The sequence below is a fragment of the Andrena cerasifolii genome, chromosome 6, assembly GCF_050908995.1.
Source record: "Andrena cerasifolii isolate SP2316 chromosome 6, iyAndCera1_principal, whole genome shotgun sequence".
Taxonomy (NCBI): Eukaryota; Metazoa; Arthropoda; class Insecta; order Hymenoptera; family Andrenidae; genus Andrena; species Andrena cerasifolii.
In genome coordinates this window covers 7837441-7854752 of record NC_135123.1, presented here as the reverse complement: position 1 = coordinate 7854752, position 17312 = coordinate 7837441, and the positions used below count along the sequence as shown (strand labels likewise).

The 17312-nt window shown below is 45.3% G+C and overlaps 4 protein-coding genes across 5 annotated transcripts; 1 reads left to right on the top strand and 3 right to left on the bottom strand.

Moving 5' to 3' along the window:
- Window positions 1-66: 66 nt before the first annotated feature.
- On the bottom strand, window positions 67-3801 carry Akt (AKT serine/threonine protein kinase). The gene is made up of 7 exons (XM_076814309.1): window positions 3514-3801; window positions 2795-3062; window positions 2496-2721; window positions 2218-2415; window positions 1863-2133; window positions 1535-1771; window positions 67-1445 (listed from the first exon to the last, which is right to left on the bottom strand). The coding sequence occupies exons 1-7, from the start codon at window positions 3593-3595 to the stop codon at window positions 1105-1107; spliced, it is 1623 nt and encodes a 540-aa protein (XP_076670424.1). The 5' UTR covers window positions 3596-3801; the 3' UTR covers window positions 67-1104.
- Window positions 3802-4003: 202 nt separating this feature from the next.
- Window positions 4004-8616, top strand: Sec5 (exocyst complex component secretory 5). 2 transcript variants are annotated; one of them, XM_076814308.1, is made up of 12 exons: window positions 4004-4465; window positions 4565-4838; window positions 4906-5206; window positions 5266-5461; window positions 5531-6032; window positions 6350-6639; window positions 6731-6915; window positions 6984-7098; window positions 7178-7456; window positions 7568-7894; window positions 7961-8145; window positions 8217-8616. In XM_076814308.1, exons 2-12 carry the CDS (start codon window positions 4730-4732, stop codon window positions 8401-8403), a joined length of 2676 nt encoding a protein of 891 aa, XP_076670423.1. In that variant the 5' UTR covers window positions 4004-4465; window positions 4565-4729; the 3' UTR covers window positions 8404-8616. The 2 variants fall into 2 exon arrangements, with proteins under 2 accessions (XP_076670423.1, XP_076670422.1); XM_076814307.1 differs by having other exon boundaries at window positions 4004-4838; window positions 8217-8413; window positions 8451-8616.
- Window positions 8593-14753, bottom strand: LOC143369870 (rifampicin phosphotransferase-like). Its single transcript, XM_076814299.1, has 19 exons — window positions 13744-14753; window positions 13550-13674; window positions 13347-13485; window positions 13088-13268; window positions 12909-13019; window positions 12615-12839; window positions 12417-12544; window positions 12214-12336; window positions 11932-12140; window positions 11711-11856; window positions 11366-11632; window positions 11153-11303; window positions 10537-11076; window positions 10158-10460; window positions 9710-10099; window positions 9316-9641; window positions 9167-9251; window positions 8792-9092; window positions 8593-8720 (listed from the first exon to the last, which is right to left on the bottom strand). The coding sequence occupies exons 1-19, from the start codon at window positions 13871-13873 to the stop codon at window positions 8647-8649; spliced, it is 3954 nt and encodes a 1317-aa protein (XP_076670414.1). The 5' UTR covers window positions 13874-14753; the 3' UTR covers window positions 8593-8646.
- Window positions 14754-14896: 143 nt separating this feature from the next.
- On the bottom strand, window positions 14897-17295 carry LOC143369876 (lipid scramblase CLPTM1L). The gene is made up of 8 exons (XM_076814316.1): window positions 16812-17295; window positions 16623-16737; window positions 16336-16559; window positions 15978-16263; window positions 15714-15902; window positions 15380-15552; window positions 15057-15308; window positions 14897-14993 (listed from the first exon to the last, which is right to left on the bottom strand). Exons 1-8 carry the CDS (start codon window positions 17063-17065, stop codon window positions 14903-14905), a joined length of 1584 nt encoding a protein of 527 aa, XP_076670431.1. The 5' UTR covers window positions 17066-17295; the 3' UTR covers window positions 14897-14902.
- Between the last annotated feature and the right edge of the window lie 17 nt (window positions 17296-17312).

Here is a 17312-nt window from a genome sequence, read left to right as displayed (position 1 = left end):
GCAGAAACGAACGAACTACAAAAGTTTTGCTAATTACAAATGAGATGGAAATTAATAATGCGTACGTACAATATAATCCTTTAATTGTTAAAATATAAATATATGTATATATAATCATCGTAGCATATAATATTAATAATATAATATTAGGGTAGCATTTCATATTTCCATCTGATTCTCACAGTAAGTCATTATTTGTCAATAATACATTATGAATTAGCGCGGACCATGTTAAGAAAAAATGTAAATTCCCTAATTCGATAGCACTAGTGTAACAAAGAAACGCTTTCCTTCAATGCTAAAAATCCATCTCCGATTTACACGGTAATTCGATTAAAGCTGGTAATATCTCTATGCCTCTACTTTTAAAATGGATTCGAACCATTTGCCCGTCGGCTGGCTCTCCGCCAAGTGTAAATTCGCTATTTCGGCGTCTGCTGTAACAGTCGACCAACGAATTTTTAAAAAATGACCAGGAACTCACCTCCCGCAAATCATTACAACAGATTTCACAATGTAGCCGAAAATCAATATCACTTTCGTCGAACAAAAGACTGTAGTAGCTATGATTATCAAATATTGTTCTTCTGAACAGAAGAGACGTACGTATGTACCACTCTTTACAATGTAACACAGCGTAGGGGATAAACTTAAGTTAACTATCCCTATTCTTTCCGTTCTCTTCCTTAAGAGAAAAATTCAACCCCCCTCCCCCCGTTGCGTCGTCGCGAACCTACTCAGCAAGTATAAATAGTATTAGCTCAATCGGTTCTTATGGTACACAATCGTTTCATGTACAATTTCCATGAGCGTGCGCGTGCACGAATCTGATCTGCCATTGGAGATATGTGTTAAAAACTTTCGAAGATGCACAAAAAAGCATCGTAAATTAGCAACAAATGATATCCCGATTGATCTGCTTTACAAAAAGAGAGAGAGAGAGAGAGAGAGAGAGAGAGAGAGAGAGAGAGAGAGAGAGAGAGAGATGAAGTTCGTCCAAATCGGCAGATAATCCACAAACACTCATTGCAATCGAATGTCTTTGACTTTTCATGCATTTTGCCATGCATCTCAGTGTATAAACAAAGGAGCCCCTTGATACTGTCAGTGATTAATGGAAACGATGGAAGAGTTAGCTGCTGAGTGACTTTCTTGATACGAGAACTGGGGAAAATGTTCTTGCTCTTCGGCTATCGAGTTCAAGCCGGCCCCGCTGCCTAAGAAGTTCTGATCGGGCGGCGTGAGCTCCACACTTTCGCCGGTAAATTCGCTATCGAAATACCGGGTATCCGTGTCGGACGTTACTTGAGGTTTGAAGGGGGGAGGAATTTTTTTCTGTACAAGATCCGACCAGTCGATCGACGAGAAGAATGCGTGATCCATGATCTCTTTCGCGTCCTCCGGTCCACCGCCTAATCTTTTGCTCGGGTCCTTTACAAGTAGTCCTACAAAAGAATACACAGACCACGGATAATGGAAAATTAAGACGCTGCTCGGTCTCGCAGCATCGCCCTACTATGAACAGTTCCCTTACCGCCAAGCATATCTTTCGCCTCGTTACCGATCTTTCTAGGAAATCTTACTTCCTCCATTACGATAAGCGTGAACAGCTTCTCATGGTCTTTGTTATAAAAAGGTAATCGACCACAGATCATTTCATACATAACAACGCCGACTCCCCACCAGTCCACCGCTCGCCCGTAGTCGTTATCTTCCAGCACTTCTGGCGCAAGATACTCGGGAGTTCCGCAGAATGTCTTCGTCGTTCTTCCTGCAGAATCGAAAGATTGTTACCGGTGCTAGCTGTTCGGCGACGCTCTAAAATCTAAAGACGCCCAGTGCGATTTATCAGCCGCGCTTACCGTACGTTATATCTTCTTTGCATAGTCCAAAGTCGGCGATTTTAATGTGCCCGTCTTTGTCTAAGAGAAGATTCTCCAGCTTGAGATCACGATAAATGATACCATGCGAGTGGAGGTAGCCTAAAGCTGAAATAATCTCAGCCCCGTAGAATCGAGTACGGTCCTCGCCGAACACGCGGAAGTGTCTCAAATGAAAGAACAACTCTCCGCCGTTCACGTATTCCATCACAAAACACAGCCTGTCCGCTGTTTGAAAACTATACTTTAAAGACTGCAAAGCAACGAGTGTCAGCCGTTAATGAACACCAGAAATGGGTGGGAGACAGCAATTTAACGATTCGTAAGATATACGTACAATTAGGAACGGGTGATTAGTGGTACGTAGTACTCTATTCTCTGTAAGCGTGTGCGCAACCTCGTCTTTACGAATGATCACCTCTTTTCGTAAAATTTTTATAGCGTACAAGTGCCCCGTTGCCTTTTCCCTACAAAGAATTACCTTTCCAAACGTACCCTTTCCAAGAACTTTTAAAAACTCAAAATTTTCAAGGGTCTGCAATTCAAATACCAAGCTTGAATAATTGATCCTTGCGCCGGGAGGAATGAAACAGCGTGCGACAAGGGCATACATACAACTTTCTTTTTCCCTGTACTTTTACTACTCGAAGTTCCTTGAACACTAAATTTCACAGACAGTTCATCTATGCTACCGCTATCCACGTCCGAAGAGGACACTACTCCGATGGATCCGCTGGAATCCGACCTACCACCCCCCGAGGTATCCATGTCGACGTCTTCCAACGAAGATGAATGCTGCATTTGCGACTGCTTCTCCGCCGCCAATCTAGCAGCCACGTATCTGTCGACAAACACAGCGCTTGAACCATCTTTTTTGTCGCGCTTGCATGCGTAGGATACAAAACTAGCTAAACCTGATCGCTTCCACCCAATCTTGCCTCTCCTGTTCGGTCTCCACGTGAAACGTCCTTTCTATGACAGCTGCCCATTGCAAGCCTCTAATGACAAATGTATAAGGCTTGGGCTTGTCCACGGACATGATCTGACATCCTCGAACCGTAAAATTGTTTAATGGCTGCGCAGCTGCTGCCATTTGTTGATCGGGTTTCGTTTTAAAGCCTACCAGCGTGCCGTCGTCCCGCAAAACGAAATACCTCGGCCTCCAATTTTTTATATGCTCCCCTGTACACAAACGACAAAACGTCACTTCCTCCCTGTGTCAACAATCGACCGGAGTCTTCCTATATCGCAGTATCCAACTAAAGCGCAAGGACCAACTGGTATCCCGACGGAGCTGTACAAGAATTTTCCGAGAAGCTAATTAAAAAAAGCTACCAAAACAGACGAAACACAGTTGTCCATTAATCGACAGAAGCACGGTGCACTCGGCTGTCGAATACCAATCGCACGGGAAAAGGACGTTACCCGCGGAACGATCGGATACTTTCCAAAGTTTCCGCGAAAACGGTGAAACCCAGCGAATGTTTGTATCCCTGACGTTAAGTTCGACGAGTATAGCGTGCCGAGGCTCTAGGGACACGCGAAAAAGCGAGGAAATGCGGGTGGCGCGAGCCCATTGCTCGCGAGGGGGTAAACATAAATATTATGAAACTGGTGTGTGTGCGTGGTGTACCGCGTTTTTGGAGCCAGCCCTCCTTAACGACACGCTGACTGCCGCCACCGGACGCTGCGACGTTCATCGCTGCGTCCCCCATAACTCCTTCCTTGATGCGCGCCCGTATGCACACGGCTGGTATTTCGTGTCCCCGTCCGAGCTCAATATTCCAGGAGAATTGGCCAAATACAACAGCGAGGATGGCACGAGTATACAAACTTGAGCAATCATAGATACACGTTTGGCAGGTAAACTCGAGCAACTCTGATGATCGGCGGACGCACTAATGCGCACTAACATGAATTCCTCGCTTATATTCCGAAGATGGCGCGTCGCTCGATCTCAGCTGAAGGTGGACCTCCATGGGCCGGCGCCCGGCTAGTTTCGTTCAACTGCTGAGGAACGATACCGATATCCTCGTCTACGAGAGCTGTCTTCAATTTCTGTCTTTCACGGCGAGCATGCGCAGGCCGGTTTGTTTATTACGGTTTATTACTGCTTGTCAATGTGTGTACGCGTTTCAAATAAGAAATAAATAATGTAGCCGCGCAGTGTTTCTATTCTATTCTAATATTAATATCATTCCGCGATCCGTGAGAGATCTTGTAACTGGAAGTTCTCTCTGCGATTCTGCGATACTCGGGTTTCCATAGGGAGTATTGTGTGTAAACAGATATCTATCGATAAGGAGAATCATTTAAACAGCAATGTGTCAGTCCTTTTATCTGGCAGATGTGTCGTCGTAACTGTACACTGTTATTTACAGTAACATCCTCATTCGTAGGGGCGAGAGTTGAATGTAATCGTGTGATCCGAAATATTTGTGTGTTATTCCAGTATCCCGTGTATTATTCCGCGGAGTAAGGTAATCGGATTTCAAGAATGCGGCAGTCGCGAAAGGGAATGGGATTTCGAAAATACTCAGGGATCCTCCTACCCTAAGGACGTCAATGGCCGCTTCTGTCATTAGGTAATCAGCCGTCATCTATTTTGACAGGAGACGGGTTTTTCTCTAGCATGTACACCCACGTCTCGTTCCACGGCTCGTAGTTAACGATTTAGGTTTCAGGAGGGCTTGGAGAACGTTTAGAAATGTTTTAGTGCACTCGCAGCGTTTGTAAAGTGAACGCTTGGGCCACGATCACGGATCAATGGTCGAGGTTAGAATTATGCGTGATCGATATTTACGTGTGCGAAGATAGAAGGGATTTTCTATTCAAGTGTAATCAAAAAGATGGGTCTTCCGCCGGTGGTGACGGGGATATCACCCAAAGAGGGTCCGCCGGGAACTCGCGTGATCGTTCGCGGTGAATTTCTTGGAAGCCAGGTTCACGATCTCATAGGTTAGTCTTGTCAGCAGCGATTGAAACTATATCACCTTCTTATTCGTGTGACATCTGACACGCACAGGTTTAACGATATGCGGGTGCGATTGCCTCCTGTCGGCTGAATGGAAATCCAGCAACAAAATCATCGCCAGGTCGGGACCATGCAAAGGTCGCGGGGATATCATTGTAACCACCCGTAGTGGAGGGCAAGGAACGTCGACTGTACAGTTCCGTGGCTACCATGAAACTATAGGTCCTATGAAAGAGTCCGCGGTATGGGTGGAAGAAGCTCCCACGCAGAGTTTTGTATGGGGAAGAAGAACGCTCTCTCCGACCAACTATCAACAGGAGGACCCGTTGGGTCTGAGCGTAGAAGGCAACGAGTACGTTCGTACTCTGCGCGTATCGATTAAAGGAAATGCCCTAACAAGTTTCTTTGCAGGAAAAAGTTTCCCGAAGATGAGTTGATCGAGCTTTTCGGGGAAGGTAGCGGAGATCTCACCAACGACAAGTTCCATCCTGGCTGGTTCCTATTGCAGCATCACCACGCCACCACTTTCGAGGACCTGAAAGCTGGATTGGCATTTCTTAAGAGGAAAGTGAACTCTCAGAAGGAGGGTCAATTGTCATTTTTGAAGGTGATTAAATAATGAGAACAGAATATTTAGTCCCTATGCCTTTGTTTATTCGTTTGTGCTTCTGTTCAGGCCAATGTAGGATCAGTAATGGAACAACTGGATACGATAATGTTGCTGAAAGAGCAATTTGAAACGGACATGAAGACTTACGGCAGTGACCCCACTGAAAAGCTGGAGACGGCTATTCAGCAGTCCATGTCGGAGGCTAATAAATTGTTCGACGATGTGCTAGCAAGAAGAGACAGAGCGGACGCAACGAGGAACGCTCTTGCCGTAATGCAGCGATACAAATTCCTCTTTTGTATGCCAATTAATATAGAGAAAAACATAAAGCGCGGCAACTACGATCTTGTGATTAACGACTATGCCAGGGTGAAGAATTTATTCAAGAGCACGGAAGTCGACGTTTTTAAAAAGGTATTGCAGGAAATCGACAACAGGGTCGAGATGCTCAAGGTGTTCCTGAGGAACAAGCTCGAGGAAATGCCCTTCAGCTTGGAGGAGCATAAAAAGATAATTAGGAACCTCGTTAACTTGGAAGCTGACGGAGATCCAGCTTGGGATGCAATAGGTATGCGTAACGTTTAAACCATACCAGTGGCGGATTTAAGAAAAAGGGCCCAGGTGGCAAACGTTCCGAGGGGCCCACTTTTGGGGGAAAACGAAGAGGTAGTTTACTAAAAACGGGCCAAGCGTAGTAGCACGGAAAAAAATTTAGTGTTTAGATACCTATACTTAATCATGTTTTTTTTTGGGTCATGGGGCCCTGCGGGGCCTTCTATGCAGGGGCCTAGGTGGCAACTGATCATCAGCCCGCCCTGTTAAATCCGCCACTGAACCATACAATGCTATCGCGTAAAGTAAAATGATAACACCCACTTCCCTCAGTTTCGCATGCAAGTTACTTGAAGAAAAGTATTACCGCTTGCGTACAAGAGCACTTAGAAACGGACAATTCGGGTGTCGACGACTCGATGAAAATGAAGACCTCGCAAAGCAATAGACAATTCAAATCGAACAAGAACGATGGTACCAGCGTACCGCCGCAGATATCCTGTATCGAAGCAATCTGTGATATCGTCGTTGAGCAATTACCGGACCTGTGGAGATTGGGTCAGAGTTATTTCACGGGGCAACTGCATGTTGCCGTGGATGCGGAGAAGCAGACACCATTCAAAGTAAATCAATGCCAATGAAAAAAGTTTGTAATAAATTAGAGTCATCGGGATGTACAGATTTTATCACGCACGACGAACTATTCCGATTTAGAATCTAGTGCTGTCGAGCATGCAACATGCCATGGAGGCCATGAGAAACACGTGCAGCAATGATCTGGACGCATTATGGCTGTTACACATCTTGCGCAGGATTAGGCAAATGTACGCTTCGCTGATTCACCTGGACCTACCCAGCGACGCGTTAGATATCTTCGGGAAGCTGATACTCGATTTAAGGTATGGAACGTTTTGCGAAAATGTTCTTCGTTTCTGCTGTAGAATCAACTATGAATCTTTCCAACCAGATTGCAATGCTTCACTGCCCTGTTCAAGCAAACGGCGGAGAATATAGCAGCCTTGCACAAGAGAGAAACTTGGCAGATCGAATATTTGAACGAAGACGGTGGCGTTACCAGAGTGGTAATTATTCACTTCAGTACATCAGGATTTTCTGTGCCCATGCCTCGATGAAATATACCTGCTCTCTAACATTCAACAGCCATATCTGTTCGAGGAAATGGTTATAGAAGTTTCAACGCGAGCTCGAGACACGATGGTCGCGTGCGGTCCTCGAGAAGGAGCGCTGTTCTCCAATACTACTCATCAGCTGCTCTACTACAACTCTATCAAGACATTATTCACGTCGTTCGCGCGATGCTTGCAGCAGCTGGCATTCAGTGGCTGCGAGGAAGCTCTGGAGGACGACGAAGCATCCGTCTCTCAGCTGGTTGGGTCTCCTTCCGGCTACAAAAGCAAGAACAACAAACATCAAGGCCCAGTAAGTCCATATTTATAGACTGCAAACTTTACTTCTGGGCACATGACGCGTCTACTACCTCCGTCATTATAAACTACAATAAATAACAATTACTTCTGATTCTTCCGCCAGACATGGGAGCAATGCCTCCTGATCTCATTAAGTAACATCCGTTACACGCTCAACACCATCCTGCCGCGAATCGGAGATGCGCTCAAGGATTTGGATTACCCGAGCCTGTCGAGCGCCGTCGGATGGAAGTCCGACTGGACGCAGCTGGAGACGTTGGATAACGCCGTTTTAGACGCGTACTTGGAGCGCCGTTGCGACCCGTTGGTCGGTACGATTGAGCCCAGCATGTACCTGGGTGGTTTGGAATGGGATTTCGAAATCGAGCCGACTCACGTCCGGCCTTACGCGCAGGAAATACTGGCGAATTTAGTCGCGGTTCACGCGGAAGTGAGTGTCGGCTATAATTTTCTTAGGCATACACTGGCTTCGTAGAATCTAAGTCTCTTCTCCTAGGTACGCCGCGTCGCGCCAGCTTTGCTGCACCGTGTGCTGTCGCACATCGTAGAAACCGTAGCAGAGGAACTTGCCAGGCTCATGTCGTGCGTCACGCAATTTCGCCCCGCTGGGATTGTGCAGGCACGGACCGATATCACGCTCCTACGGAACGTCTTGCAGTCTTATAGTACAACTAGGGCTAAGTAATTATCTGGGCTTCTTCCTTTGTTCCCGGATGTTTAAACAGCGTTTAACAGAGCTCTTCGACCCATAGAAATTTCTTTGAGGAGGCTCTGGACGCGATACCCCAGTCCGTTAGCAACGAGGACCGCATGCGTATCGACATGCTGTTATCAAAAGTGACAACGTCCATGCAGCTGCAGTTGTCGTGTCTTGCCGGTGATACAAGAAATAATACTCCAGCAAAGGTAGCCGATCCCGATCGCGTTACCACTGTATAGTTCTAATAGTAACTTAAGGAGCGAGGTAAGTAATCCATCACGCTCGTCGTATTTCTACACCGAATACAATGGGAGTCTCTTTTGCAGTCCCCCCCCCCCCACACTCACTGCTATTATCTTGGGAAATCAATGTCATCTTGAGATGTAAAGCTGTATAAATGAACTCGCGCGTACCGCGCGGAAATATAACTTGTTTATTACAAATTTATTTAATTAATCTGGCTAAGTGTTATTCGAAAGTCTTTACACCTTTTCCTGGTCGAGCTTCTTTACTAGTTGCAAAACGCCAGCATCTGCGGCCAGTAACACAGTATCGCCTAAAAACACGTTCATACATCAATGTAGTATTCTCTTGAGTTTGAAAGCATACTCGCGCACGACTGCTTACCCGTTTGGAAGGTGCGCGTAGCCTTCTTAGCGCCTATTATACAGGGCAGGCCGTACTCTCTAGCCACGACGGCCCCGTGGCTTATAAGCCCACCCATTTCTGTAACAACGCCGCTCAACAAAGGGAAGTACGGGCTCCAAGCAATGTCGGTAGCATGGGTAATTAGAATATCACCGTGTTGTATCTGGTGAGCATCTGATATATCCGTTATCACGCATGCCCTGTTCAATGCAGAGCCACGACATACCGGTGTCCCTTGAATCTTTACGCATCCCTCAGTCACCGTCACCTCTAAATCATCCTGCAATATCCAAACATCGTCTCTCAGTTCCTACATATTGACCGTGCTTTTATTAAATAGAACCATGCGCTTACCTTCGTAGGAATCGGCATACCAGTATTCAATTCTGTGTAGTTTTGTTCCTTCAGTCTCGGGAAAATTCTTCTTCTACGGGAAGCTCTAAAAGAAGAAATGTTACAGTGGTCATCAAATAGACCACAAAATCAAACAACGATCTAATTACTTTTGGATAAACGTTGTGTTACGGTGAGTCAGCACTTGTCCTATTTCCTCGTTCGTTAAGAAGAACACGAGATCCTCGCTGGGTAGATATTCTTCTAAAACCATCAGCTCCCCAAGTTTCTTGATAGCTAGCCTAAATTTGTGTACAACGCTCACGAATAACGATTTCGTCATTTCCCTACGCACGACAGCGTTTCTAGAGAGAGGCACCAGTTTCTCCAGGATCGCTTTGGTGACAGCTGACTTCGGTGTCTTTAATGACGCCACTGTGTCCGCCGCGGTAATTGTCTTGTTCGCGTTGGTCAGATTGGGGGACATTATCATTGTCTAATGAGAACGTCAGGATTTGTTTATACGATAAATGGCACTACGGTGTTTCGAGCAAGTCAATGTACCTGAAGCATGACGACAAGGTTCTCGGGTTTAAGGGACCACGGTTCGGCCCAGAAATCCATTTCTTGAATGCATCTGTGACCGTGCTCCTCGAGAAACTTCTCCAACTCCTTCGCTCCCAGTGGGCAATTGACCTTCAACCAATCCATAACCTTCTTAGGATCCAGCTTCTTGAATTCTTCTTCCTTCTCACTCTTCTTGACGTAGTTCACGATCTTCTTCAGGCCCGTTAGCACCTCGGTGCCAACCAAATCGCTGCAGGAGCCGAACAAGACCGCGATGTCTGTGAAATGGTCTGGCACAAAGTCTTTGTAGCCTTTTATTAACAACCCCATCGCTAGGATCTGAAAGCTAACGCTCACTCTCGACGTATGCATGTGACACCCTGTCGCCTGAAATATTAATTCATTTTCAATGATCTGTTAGTATCTACGGTATTTGGAGACTTACTTCTACATATACAGGATACTTTCGATTGATCTCATTGTACAAGCTGTAGGCGGTGTGAAATTCTTCTGGCTTCAGTACTAAACCTCCGCATATTTCTTTGGCACGTTTCTCTACCTTGCTGTTCCTCACTGCGTCCCTCAGCATTCCGTAAAGCAGAGCGAACCTACGGAAGGCAGTAGCTACGCCGTTTCTTTCGAGACTGGTTCTATGGATTTCCGGTGTAATTATAACCTCTCCGCAGAGAGCTATATCGGCCACTTTATTCAGAATCACTATTTCCTTTCTGGGATCTCGTAGGAACATCTGCAACAAAGGCAACCGGTGGCGTTTCCCTTCTCTGTTCTACTGGTCGCTGCATTAGATTCGCGAGATAACTTACATTATAATAGTTCATAGATATCCTCATGCCTACGGTACAGAAAAATTGCCGACTGACACTGTGGCACGCTTTATTTAATTCTGCATTGAAGGCTTTCACAATCATGGAAAGCGTTAGAGGTGATATCGGGTTCGGAAACACCTCGCCTACATTGGCAAACGTTATCAAATCGGAGTCGCCAGGCACACCAGAGTCTAATTCGTGCGTCAGCTCAAAGTCCGTCCAGGCGTATAAAGTGGTAATGGGTCGCGCTTGAAGTAAATATATCTTCTCGCCTATCACTGCCCACTCTACGTCCCGAGCACTGCTAAACAGAGCTTCCAAATCCAATCCTATCGCAGCTAATCGTAGCGCAATCTCCTCTGATATGCAAACCGCCTTATTCTCGTGGTCATTCAGTTCGATCGTGACCACTCCACCCTTTCCCACTAACATTTTCTGCCTCTTATTCCCTGGCACGGAACTCTTTATAGTTAACTTATTGTTCCAACTTTTGTGCACTACTATGGTATCAGGCTCCACCGCTGCTGAGACAACAGTCTGCAACGGAACGAACAGGTTGTCATTAGGCTCCTGAATGTCAATGTCTCTGCAATTGAGTTTAGTTTAATGGTACCTCTCCTAATCCATAGTTGCCAGTAATAACTAAGTTCGAGGGATCTCCGGTAGTCGGGTGTCTGGTGAACATCACGCCAGCCGCATCAGCGTTCACCATCTTCTGCACGCAAACTCCCATAGACGCTTTTATGAATAGACCGTGCTGCTTCCTACGGTATAAATCGCTGTACACCAGTGTCCACGAATTTCATTCGTAATAATACCACGGTACCTGTACTTGACGCTCTGATTCGAGAACAGACTTGCCCAACACATGGTTACACTCTTGATAATATTATCCGCGCCTTCAATACCCAAGTACGTCGAATTCTGCCCAGCTGCCGAAGTTTCCTCGCTGTCTTCGCCAACTGCGCTGGATCTTATCGCGTACCTGTGTGGCTTATCGCTGTCATCTAGTGACTCTAAATTTTCTATCGCTTTTAAAATGGCATTCTTTACTTCGTCCACCATGGGAGTCGATTGAATAATACGAACCGCCCTAAAAGAAAAAAAAAAATAAACCTCTTAGTACTGAGAGATTAAGCGATCTATAATCCCAGCGAGAAAGGTGATTTACTCTTCGCAATATTTTTGAAGATCACCGTCCTTTTTGCCAACGCTGACGTCCTCGATGTCATTGATCATCTTCTGCAACGCTTTGTGCGTGTGCAATTGCAGCTCGAAGGCAAAGACTGTCACGCAGAATCCTCCTGGTACAATAAACTGCAAGCGTAAGCGTGGATTTAAATATGCCAAGGGATTCAAGTAAATGGACGTGAAGTTTGAATCGCTACGTACGTCCCTGTCTTCGATCGAAGTCAACATTGCAAGGGAAAACCCTTTCCCGCCAACGATATTTTCATTTCGGCATTTTTCGTCGTCAAAGCGTAGCACGTAATCCGTTCTTTCCACGTGTGCGTGGACTTGTTTCAAATGCCGCAGTTTCACGGGGGTTTTCGCCTGACATGGCCCATCGTAAGGATGGCACAGTTGTATCAATCCAATGCCTGCAAAAAGATCGACCTCATTCAACGTTACATAATGCGCAAACACTGTATCGAAATGCCTCTGCCTTAATACCTAATTTCCCATCTAACTCTAACTTCACAGTAGCAATTGTATTCACCCAGTTCCATGGTTGGCCGTAGTACAATGTCAACGGACTCTCGGGTTTCGCGAGAATATTATACTCTTTCCCTCTGGCTGAAATTAAATACACAACAGTTATGCACTTAGAGTTAGAGCTCTTCTGAAACAGAATTTTCATATGAACTGTGGGTAACCTGTGAACCACATTTTGCTTTCCGAGCGGCTAGTAAGTTTCTCTTGCGTGAAATCAGATAACTTGATTTCCATTCCGTCTATGCTAAAGATCTGCTCGCTACTGTCTCTAAACTGACCGCATAGTAGTCTGCAATTGAAGACCCTTGAATAAGTACCAGAAGTTTCGAAGTGAAGCTGCTATGATCTTTTCCACTTACTGTGGAAAACTGTGCTTCGTACTACTCCCGTTAAGATAATACATGGCTCCGGAAGACATTACGCCGAACAAGGTGACGGATTTGTGAAACTCGTGAGATTCGTGTTTTCCCCAACGGTGCTGATGAAGTCCGCGCAGATATAACGTAGAAACAGATCCATCTTTGTATGTTACTTGGCCCAACATAGATCCAAAGTGATCGACGCCCGTGTGATCCAGTAGCTTTCTACAATTAAAACCATTACACCACTTCTATAAACAACAAAGAATTACGTAAGCATTTATATGGTTCTACATTTTGTTCATCCATTTGGGGCTTCTCCACGGTTCACGAGCTAACGCCTCAGCGTGCAGCTTGTGGCTCCAATCCGCTGGCCACTTTAACTGCTCCGAATTTCCAATAAATCTAGACAAAAGATTAATCCATCAGCTCCCAACAAAGCTGGCCGAACAGGCGGATGCTGTCTCTCTTACAGGAAGTTCAAACGAATATGTTCAACATTCTCATCGCTGCATTCACCACCCTGCGCCAAGTTCCTCAGCATGCCATTGTAAACTACCCTCCAACGTTGCTGGGATTCCAGCACCTCAATTTTAAGACCGGCTGCCGTCCATTCCTGATTAAAACTGCTCACCAACGTGGTATCAGGATTCCCTGTGAAAGAAGGAGATCAATCAGCAGTGTTCTGCTTCGCATTGAAAGGCTGCGTTTGTTGTATAAACGTTTCTGTACCAGGTAGGACGTACAGTCGACCGTCCGACGTAGCAAGATGCAGCGACACCTCTACGGTTTTAAATCCTCTGTGAGAGAACTTAATAAACAAGGAGTTGCCTGTTTGATCCGCAGCATAGAAAAGCAAGCTGTTGGTACTCTAGAATCAAAATCATATGTAAATTACGAACACAACAGTCGCTATGCTAATGTAACAAGCTTACATCATTATCCGTGATCCTCGAGTTCTCTAGATCGTTCCTTTTGAAATTATTCGAATTCATGTTTTCCTTCTTTTTCATACCTAGGGAGCACTCTGCCCACCAGCGTTTTAGTAAGAAATTAACACCTGAAAGCAATATTTACCGCTGTAATATGATCCAGCCGGATCTGTTTCAACTATGCAGACTATACTTACTCGTAATTTCGTAACTCGGGGCCGACCTTGAGCAAGGCTGCTTTTTAAACGCATCGCTGAGCCAATAATACGCCCATAAAGGCAGAGAAATGGACAGCACGAGTTTAATGACAAAAAGAATGCCCTCCATCGTGAGGTAGTTGTTTCACTCGGGGACAGAAATTTAATGCCAATCGCAATGGGCATCGGGCTACCTGTACCCCTAAATAAAGATCTGCTGTCGCACGACGCGTTCAGTGCGTGCGTATCCTCGAACACAAAGTTCACTTGTTATCTTCAGTTTCAAGATTATGCCGCGTAAGTATCCGATCTTGTCTGTGGGCGATCTAAGTGGTGTTGCGCTCGATCACGAACGTAAACTATCTGTGATCACAGCGCAGGATCCTACCAGCGGTTAATAAACGATTTACTGTGTACGCCACTTGAGGGAATCACTTATACTCGTTATTGACCTCGAACAATTACATAACGTAATAAAATGCAGCATAATGGTCTTCGCGAGATCTGAGAGCGCACGAGGCCCAACCCGATAACTAGGTACAAATAAATTCGACGGTTATAATTAGATCAAGCTCTCTTATCGGGCTTATTGTAGATCCTGTTATCTGTCGATCGTAATCATTACTGGTGATAATTAATGCGCAGCGATGTTCTGAGTCACGGAGCTGGATATTTCCGGAAAACGCACACGTTTATTTGCAATGTAAAACAATCGTATCACTAATTGTAATTCTATCGTGACTTGTTTATAGATACAAAATTACTTAAAAAAACAATACGAACTCGCAGACATAAGTAAAGCTCGCCGCATTAGTGCTCCCTTCCATATAATACTGACGATATTTGTAAACTCTCGTTGCAAGTCACTGCGTCGCAATCAAAGTGCGTGGTAATGGAATGATTTTCACTCTAATGCCACGCATTAACAAGTTACACACGTCTACTATATATCCCGAACAGTGGGAAAAGATTAAATGTCTCGGGTCGTTAGCAGAAATGCAAATGAACGACGAGAGATTACTTCCGAAGCTCTGTGATAGCTGCAACACTTAGGCGTCCATATTAGTACCATAAATTATTGAGGCGGCCGTTAAGTGAGTCGCAATAATCTCCACCTCTTGGGATGAGGACCAATCAATAAAGCTTCAATGAATACATTTTAATCCTTTTTTTTATTCGACCCTCCAAGGTCCGCGGATCCCTCAGCGACACCATCAATGTCTGGGCGTGATTTATCTACCGGGTATAGCCTGCAACAAGCAATATTCGAGAACGGCGGCTAGACATCGTACGCGCGGGAGAATGTGACTCACCATCGTTGATAAAGATAAACGAGAAAAACAGCATCATCCCTGAAGCACGCTATCCTATGCGCGGTCGGGGTAACGATTATAAACGCAAACACATCGTCGATGAATGTATTGAACGCTTTGTACATGAATGTCCTCCACGGTAAATGCGCCACGGATTTCAATTTATAGTTCACGAAAAGCTGGGGGAGCATAAACAGGAACCCGAAAGCGTAAACGCCATTCACCAGAGAATTTATGCTCCAGGAGTACCAGCTGAAATTTCAAATACCAGGCATGTAAAGATGTGGCGTAGACTCGAGACAGATTTCAGAGCAATCACAGACCTTTTGTGCGGTTGATAAAGTAATGAATAAATAGCACCCCCGACCACAACGGGATATAACAAGTAACTTAGATAATGCATGCTCTCTGCGTCGAATTCCCTAGTCCTTATTTCGGCCTGGTTGTTTCGATTCTTATTCAGTCGAAATTTCAGCACCTTCTTCAGTTTCCATATCTGTTGAAAAAGGTACAGGTATGAATCTGGAGTCTGGGCGTAAATGGAGCGTAAAAGCTCTTCGCATAAATGCATTAAGGTCGTCAATTAATTATTATTAATTTCATCGATTCGCTTCGCCGCGCTTCGCCAAAATGCGCGTCCGCATTAATGTGTGTTACCTCGATAACAGATCCAATTCCCGTCGGGATAAGAACAAGCAAGGAGGAACCCTCGTCCAGCAAATACAGGAAAACTACGGTCTGACTAAACGTGCGCCATATAACGGTCCATTTACTGAGGCCCACGAGATTATCCTTCCCTCTCCAGTAACTCACGTCATTCTTAAAGGCAAGGAAATCAAACAGCAACTATAACGATAGAAAACGTCGCAACGTCAAGGTGTAATCTCAACTTCCCTTAAATCCACTGTTTCGTATGCATACGTGAATGGCCGCGATAAAGAAAGTCCCTCCCAGAATATATATGTTAGTATCAGCGAAGATTCCTTTCACTTCGTCCACATCTTTGTCAGAGAATCCAAGGCTCCTCAGACTCTGCATGGTGGCTTCGACGTGTAGTATCAGTCTTAATTTCGCCAGAGAGATCGGGGAATACTGCAGCGTAACATTAACCGTATCGTTCTGCGGTGTGATTCGCACCAAGTCGTGATGTCGGGTTTGCAGGAAATCGTTGTTAATGATAGGTAAAAATGTCCTGCTGCGCACGATTCTAGAAAAACATGCGAGTACGCTGTACCTTTGTCCGAAAAGAACTTGGTAGCTGCGGCTATTATTTACATACTTCAGATGATTGATAAGTTCCATCGGTACATTATGCACAGGCAGCTTCACGTCGTCAGTCATCAGCGTAAACGTAATGCGACTCTTAATATGCGTCACAGGCCGTATTACCTTCTCCTTCTTCCTTTTAGTATCCCTATCCTTCTCGCCTAACAAATTAAAAGCCTCCGCCTCGGGAACTGTGTACTGAGTCATCTTAATTGTAGTATAGGACACGTATGGATCCTGAAACGTACTTCGGTTAAGCAGAAAGCACACACGAACGTAGCTTATGCCAGTCTTTACTACCTTCTGTATATCGGCGATACTTTTGCTGTATCTCTTAGAGTTAGGCGCAACAATAACGTGGAGAAACAGTGTTCCATTATTTCTTGTTTTACGTGGAACCCGCAGAGTCACGGGGCTGAAAAAGGAAAGCAATACCGATAGACCGTTTTACAGGTACTACAGCCCGAGTACAATAAACCGTACACTCACAAACTATTCGGATGCGTGTAGTTCAAGTCGTCGGTGCCGTAGACATGATCCACCTGCCTGTCGTCTGGGTACCCATCGACGGAGCTATAAATCTGCAACTGCAAGCTTGGCTTTTGCCTCAAGTAGGACGTCAAGCAAGGTTTGCCTTCCTCGCAAGAAGGGGCAACGAACAGCAGGGACAGATTGTAAATAGAGTAAGCGATGTAAGCCAGAAATATTTCTGTAAGTATCAGAGTAAACGACGGCCACTGCATGTTGGCGTAGGTTTGTTAAGAGATCTAAAAAAATTATCAGCCACTGGGCAGTCTGGGCATGATACACTGTCGGTGACGCGCTGTGGTGAAATTGCACTTAAACGGTACAATCTTGCCGAGCGTGTGTTTTAAATCCAGTTAATTGACGTTTCATTGATAAATCTATATGGAAACCGGTCGCGTATTCTGTTCGTTTAAAAACATAACGGATAAGGTAAAAAAGTCGCCAATAACTGTGAACGTCACA

Excerpts from the sequence above, each read along its gene's own strand:
- Akt (XM_076814309.1), bottom strand. The coding sequence starts at position 3,595 with ATGGGGGACGCAGCGATGAACGTCGCAGCGTCCGGTGGCGGCAGTCAG. Across the intron at positions 3,063-3,513 it reads GGGCTGGCTCCAAAAACGCG|GGGAGCATATAAAAAATTGG; the intron begins GTACACCACGCA and ends GTTTGTGTACAG. Across the intron at positions 1,772-1,862 it reads CAAAGAAGATATAACGTACG|GAAGAACGACGAAGACATTC; the intron begins GTAAGCGCGGCT and ends TCGATTCTGCAG.
- LOC143369870 (XM_076814299.1), bottom strand. The coding sequence starts at position 13,873 with ATGGAGGGCATTCTTTTTGTCATTAAACTCGTGCTGTCCATTTCTCTG. Across the intron at positions 11,857-11,931 it reads CTTCGATCGAAGACAGGGAC|TTTATTGTACCAGGAGGATT; the intron begins GTACGTAGCGAT and ends TTACGCTTGCAG. Across the intron at positions 11,633-11,710 it reads CTTCAAAAATATTGCGAAGA|GGCGGTTCGTATTATTCAAT; the intron begins GTAAATCACCTT and ends TTTTTCTTTTAG.
- Sec5 (XM_076814308.1), top strand. The coding sequence starts at position 4,730 with ATGGGTCTTCCGCCGGTGGTGACGGGGATATCACCCAAAGAGGGTCCG. Across the intron at positions 6,640-6,730 it reads AGAAGCAGACACCATTCAAA|AATCTAGTGCTGTCGAGCAT; the intron begins GTAAATCAATGC and ends ATTCCGATTTAG. Across the intron at positions 7,895-7,960 it reads TAGTCGCGGTTCACGCGGAA|GTACGCCGCGTCGCGCCAGC; the intron begins GTGAGTGTCGGC and ends CTCTTCTCCTAG.
- LOC143369876 (XM_076814316.1), bottom strand. The coding sequence starts at position 17,065 with ATGCAGTGGCCGTCGTTTACTCTGATACTTACAGAAATATTTCTGGCT. Across the intron at positions 15,553-15,713 it reads GAATTGGATCTGTTATCGAG|ATATGGAAACTGAAGAAGGT; the intron begins GTAACACACATT and ends CTTTTTCAACAG. Across the intron at positions 14,994-15,056 it reads GTTTATCTTTATCAACGATG|GCTATACCCGGTAGATAAAT; the intron begins GTGAGTCACATT and ends TGCTTGTTGCAG.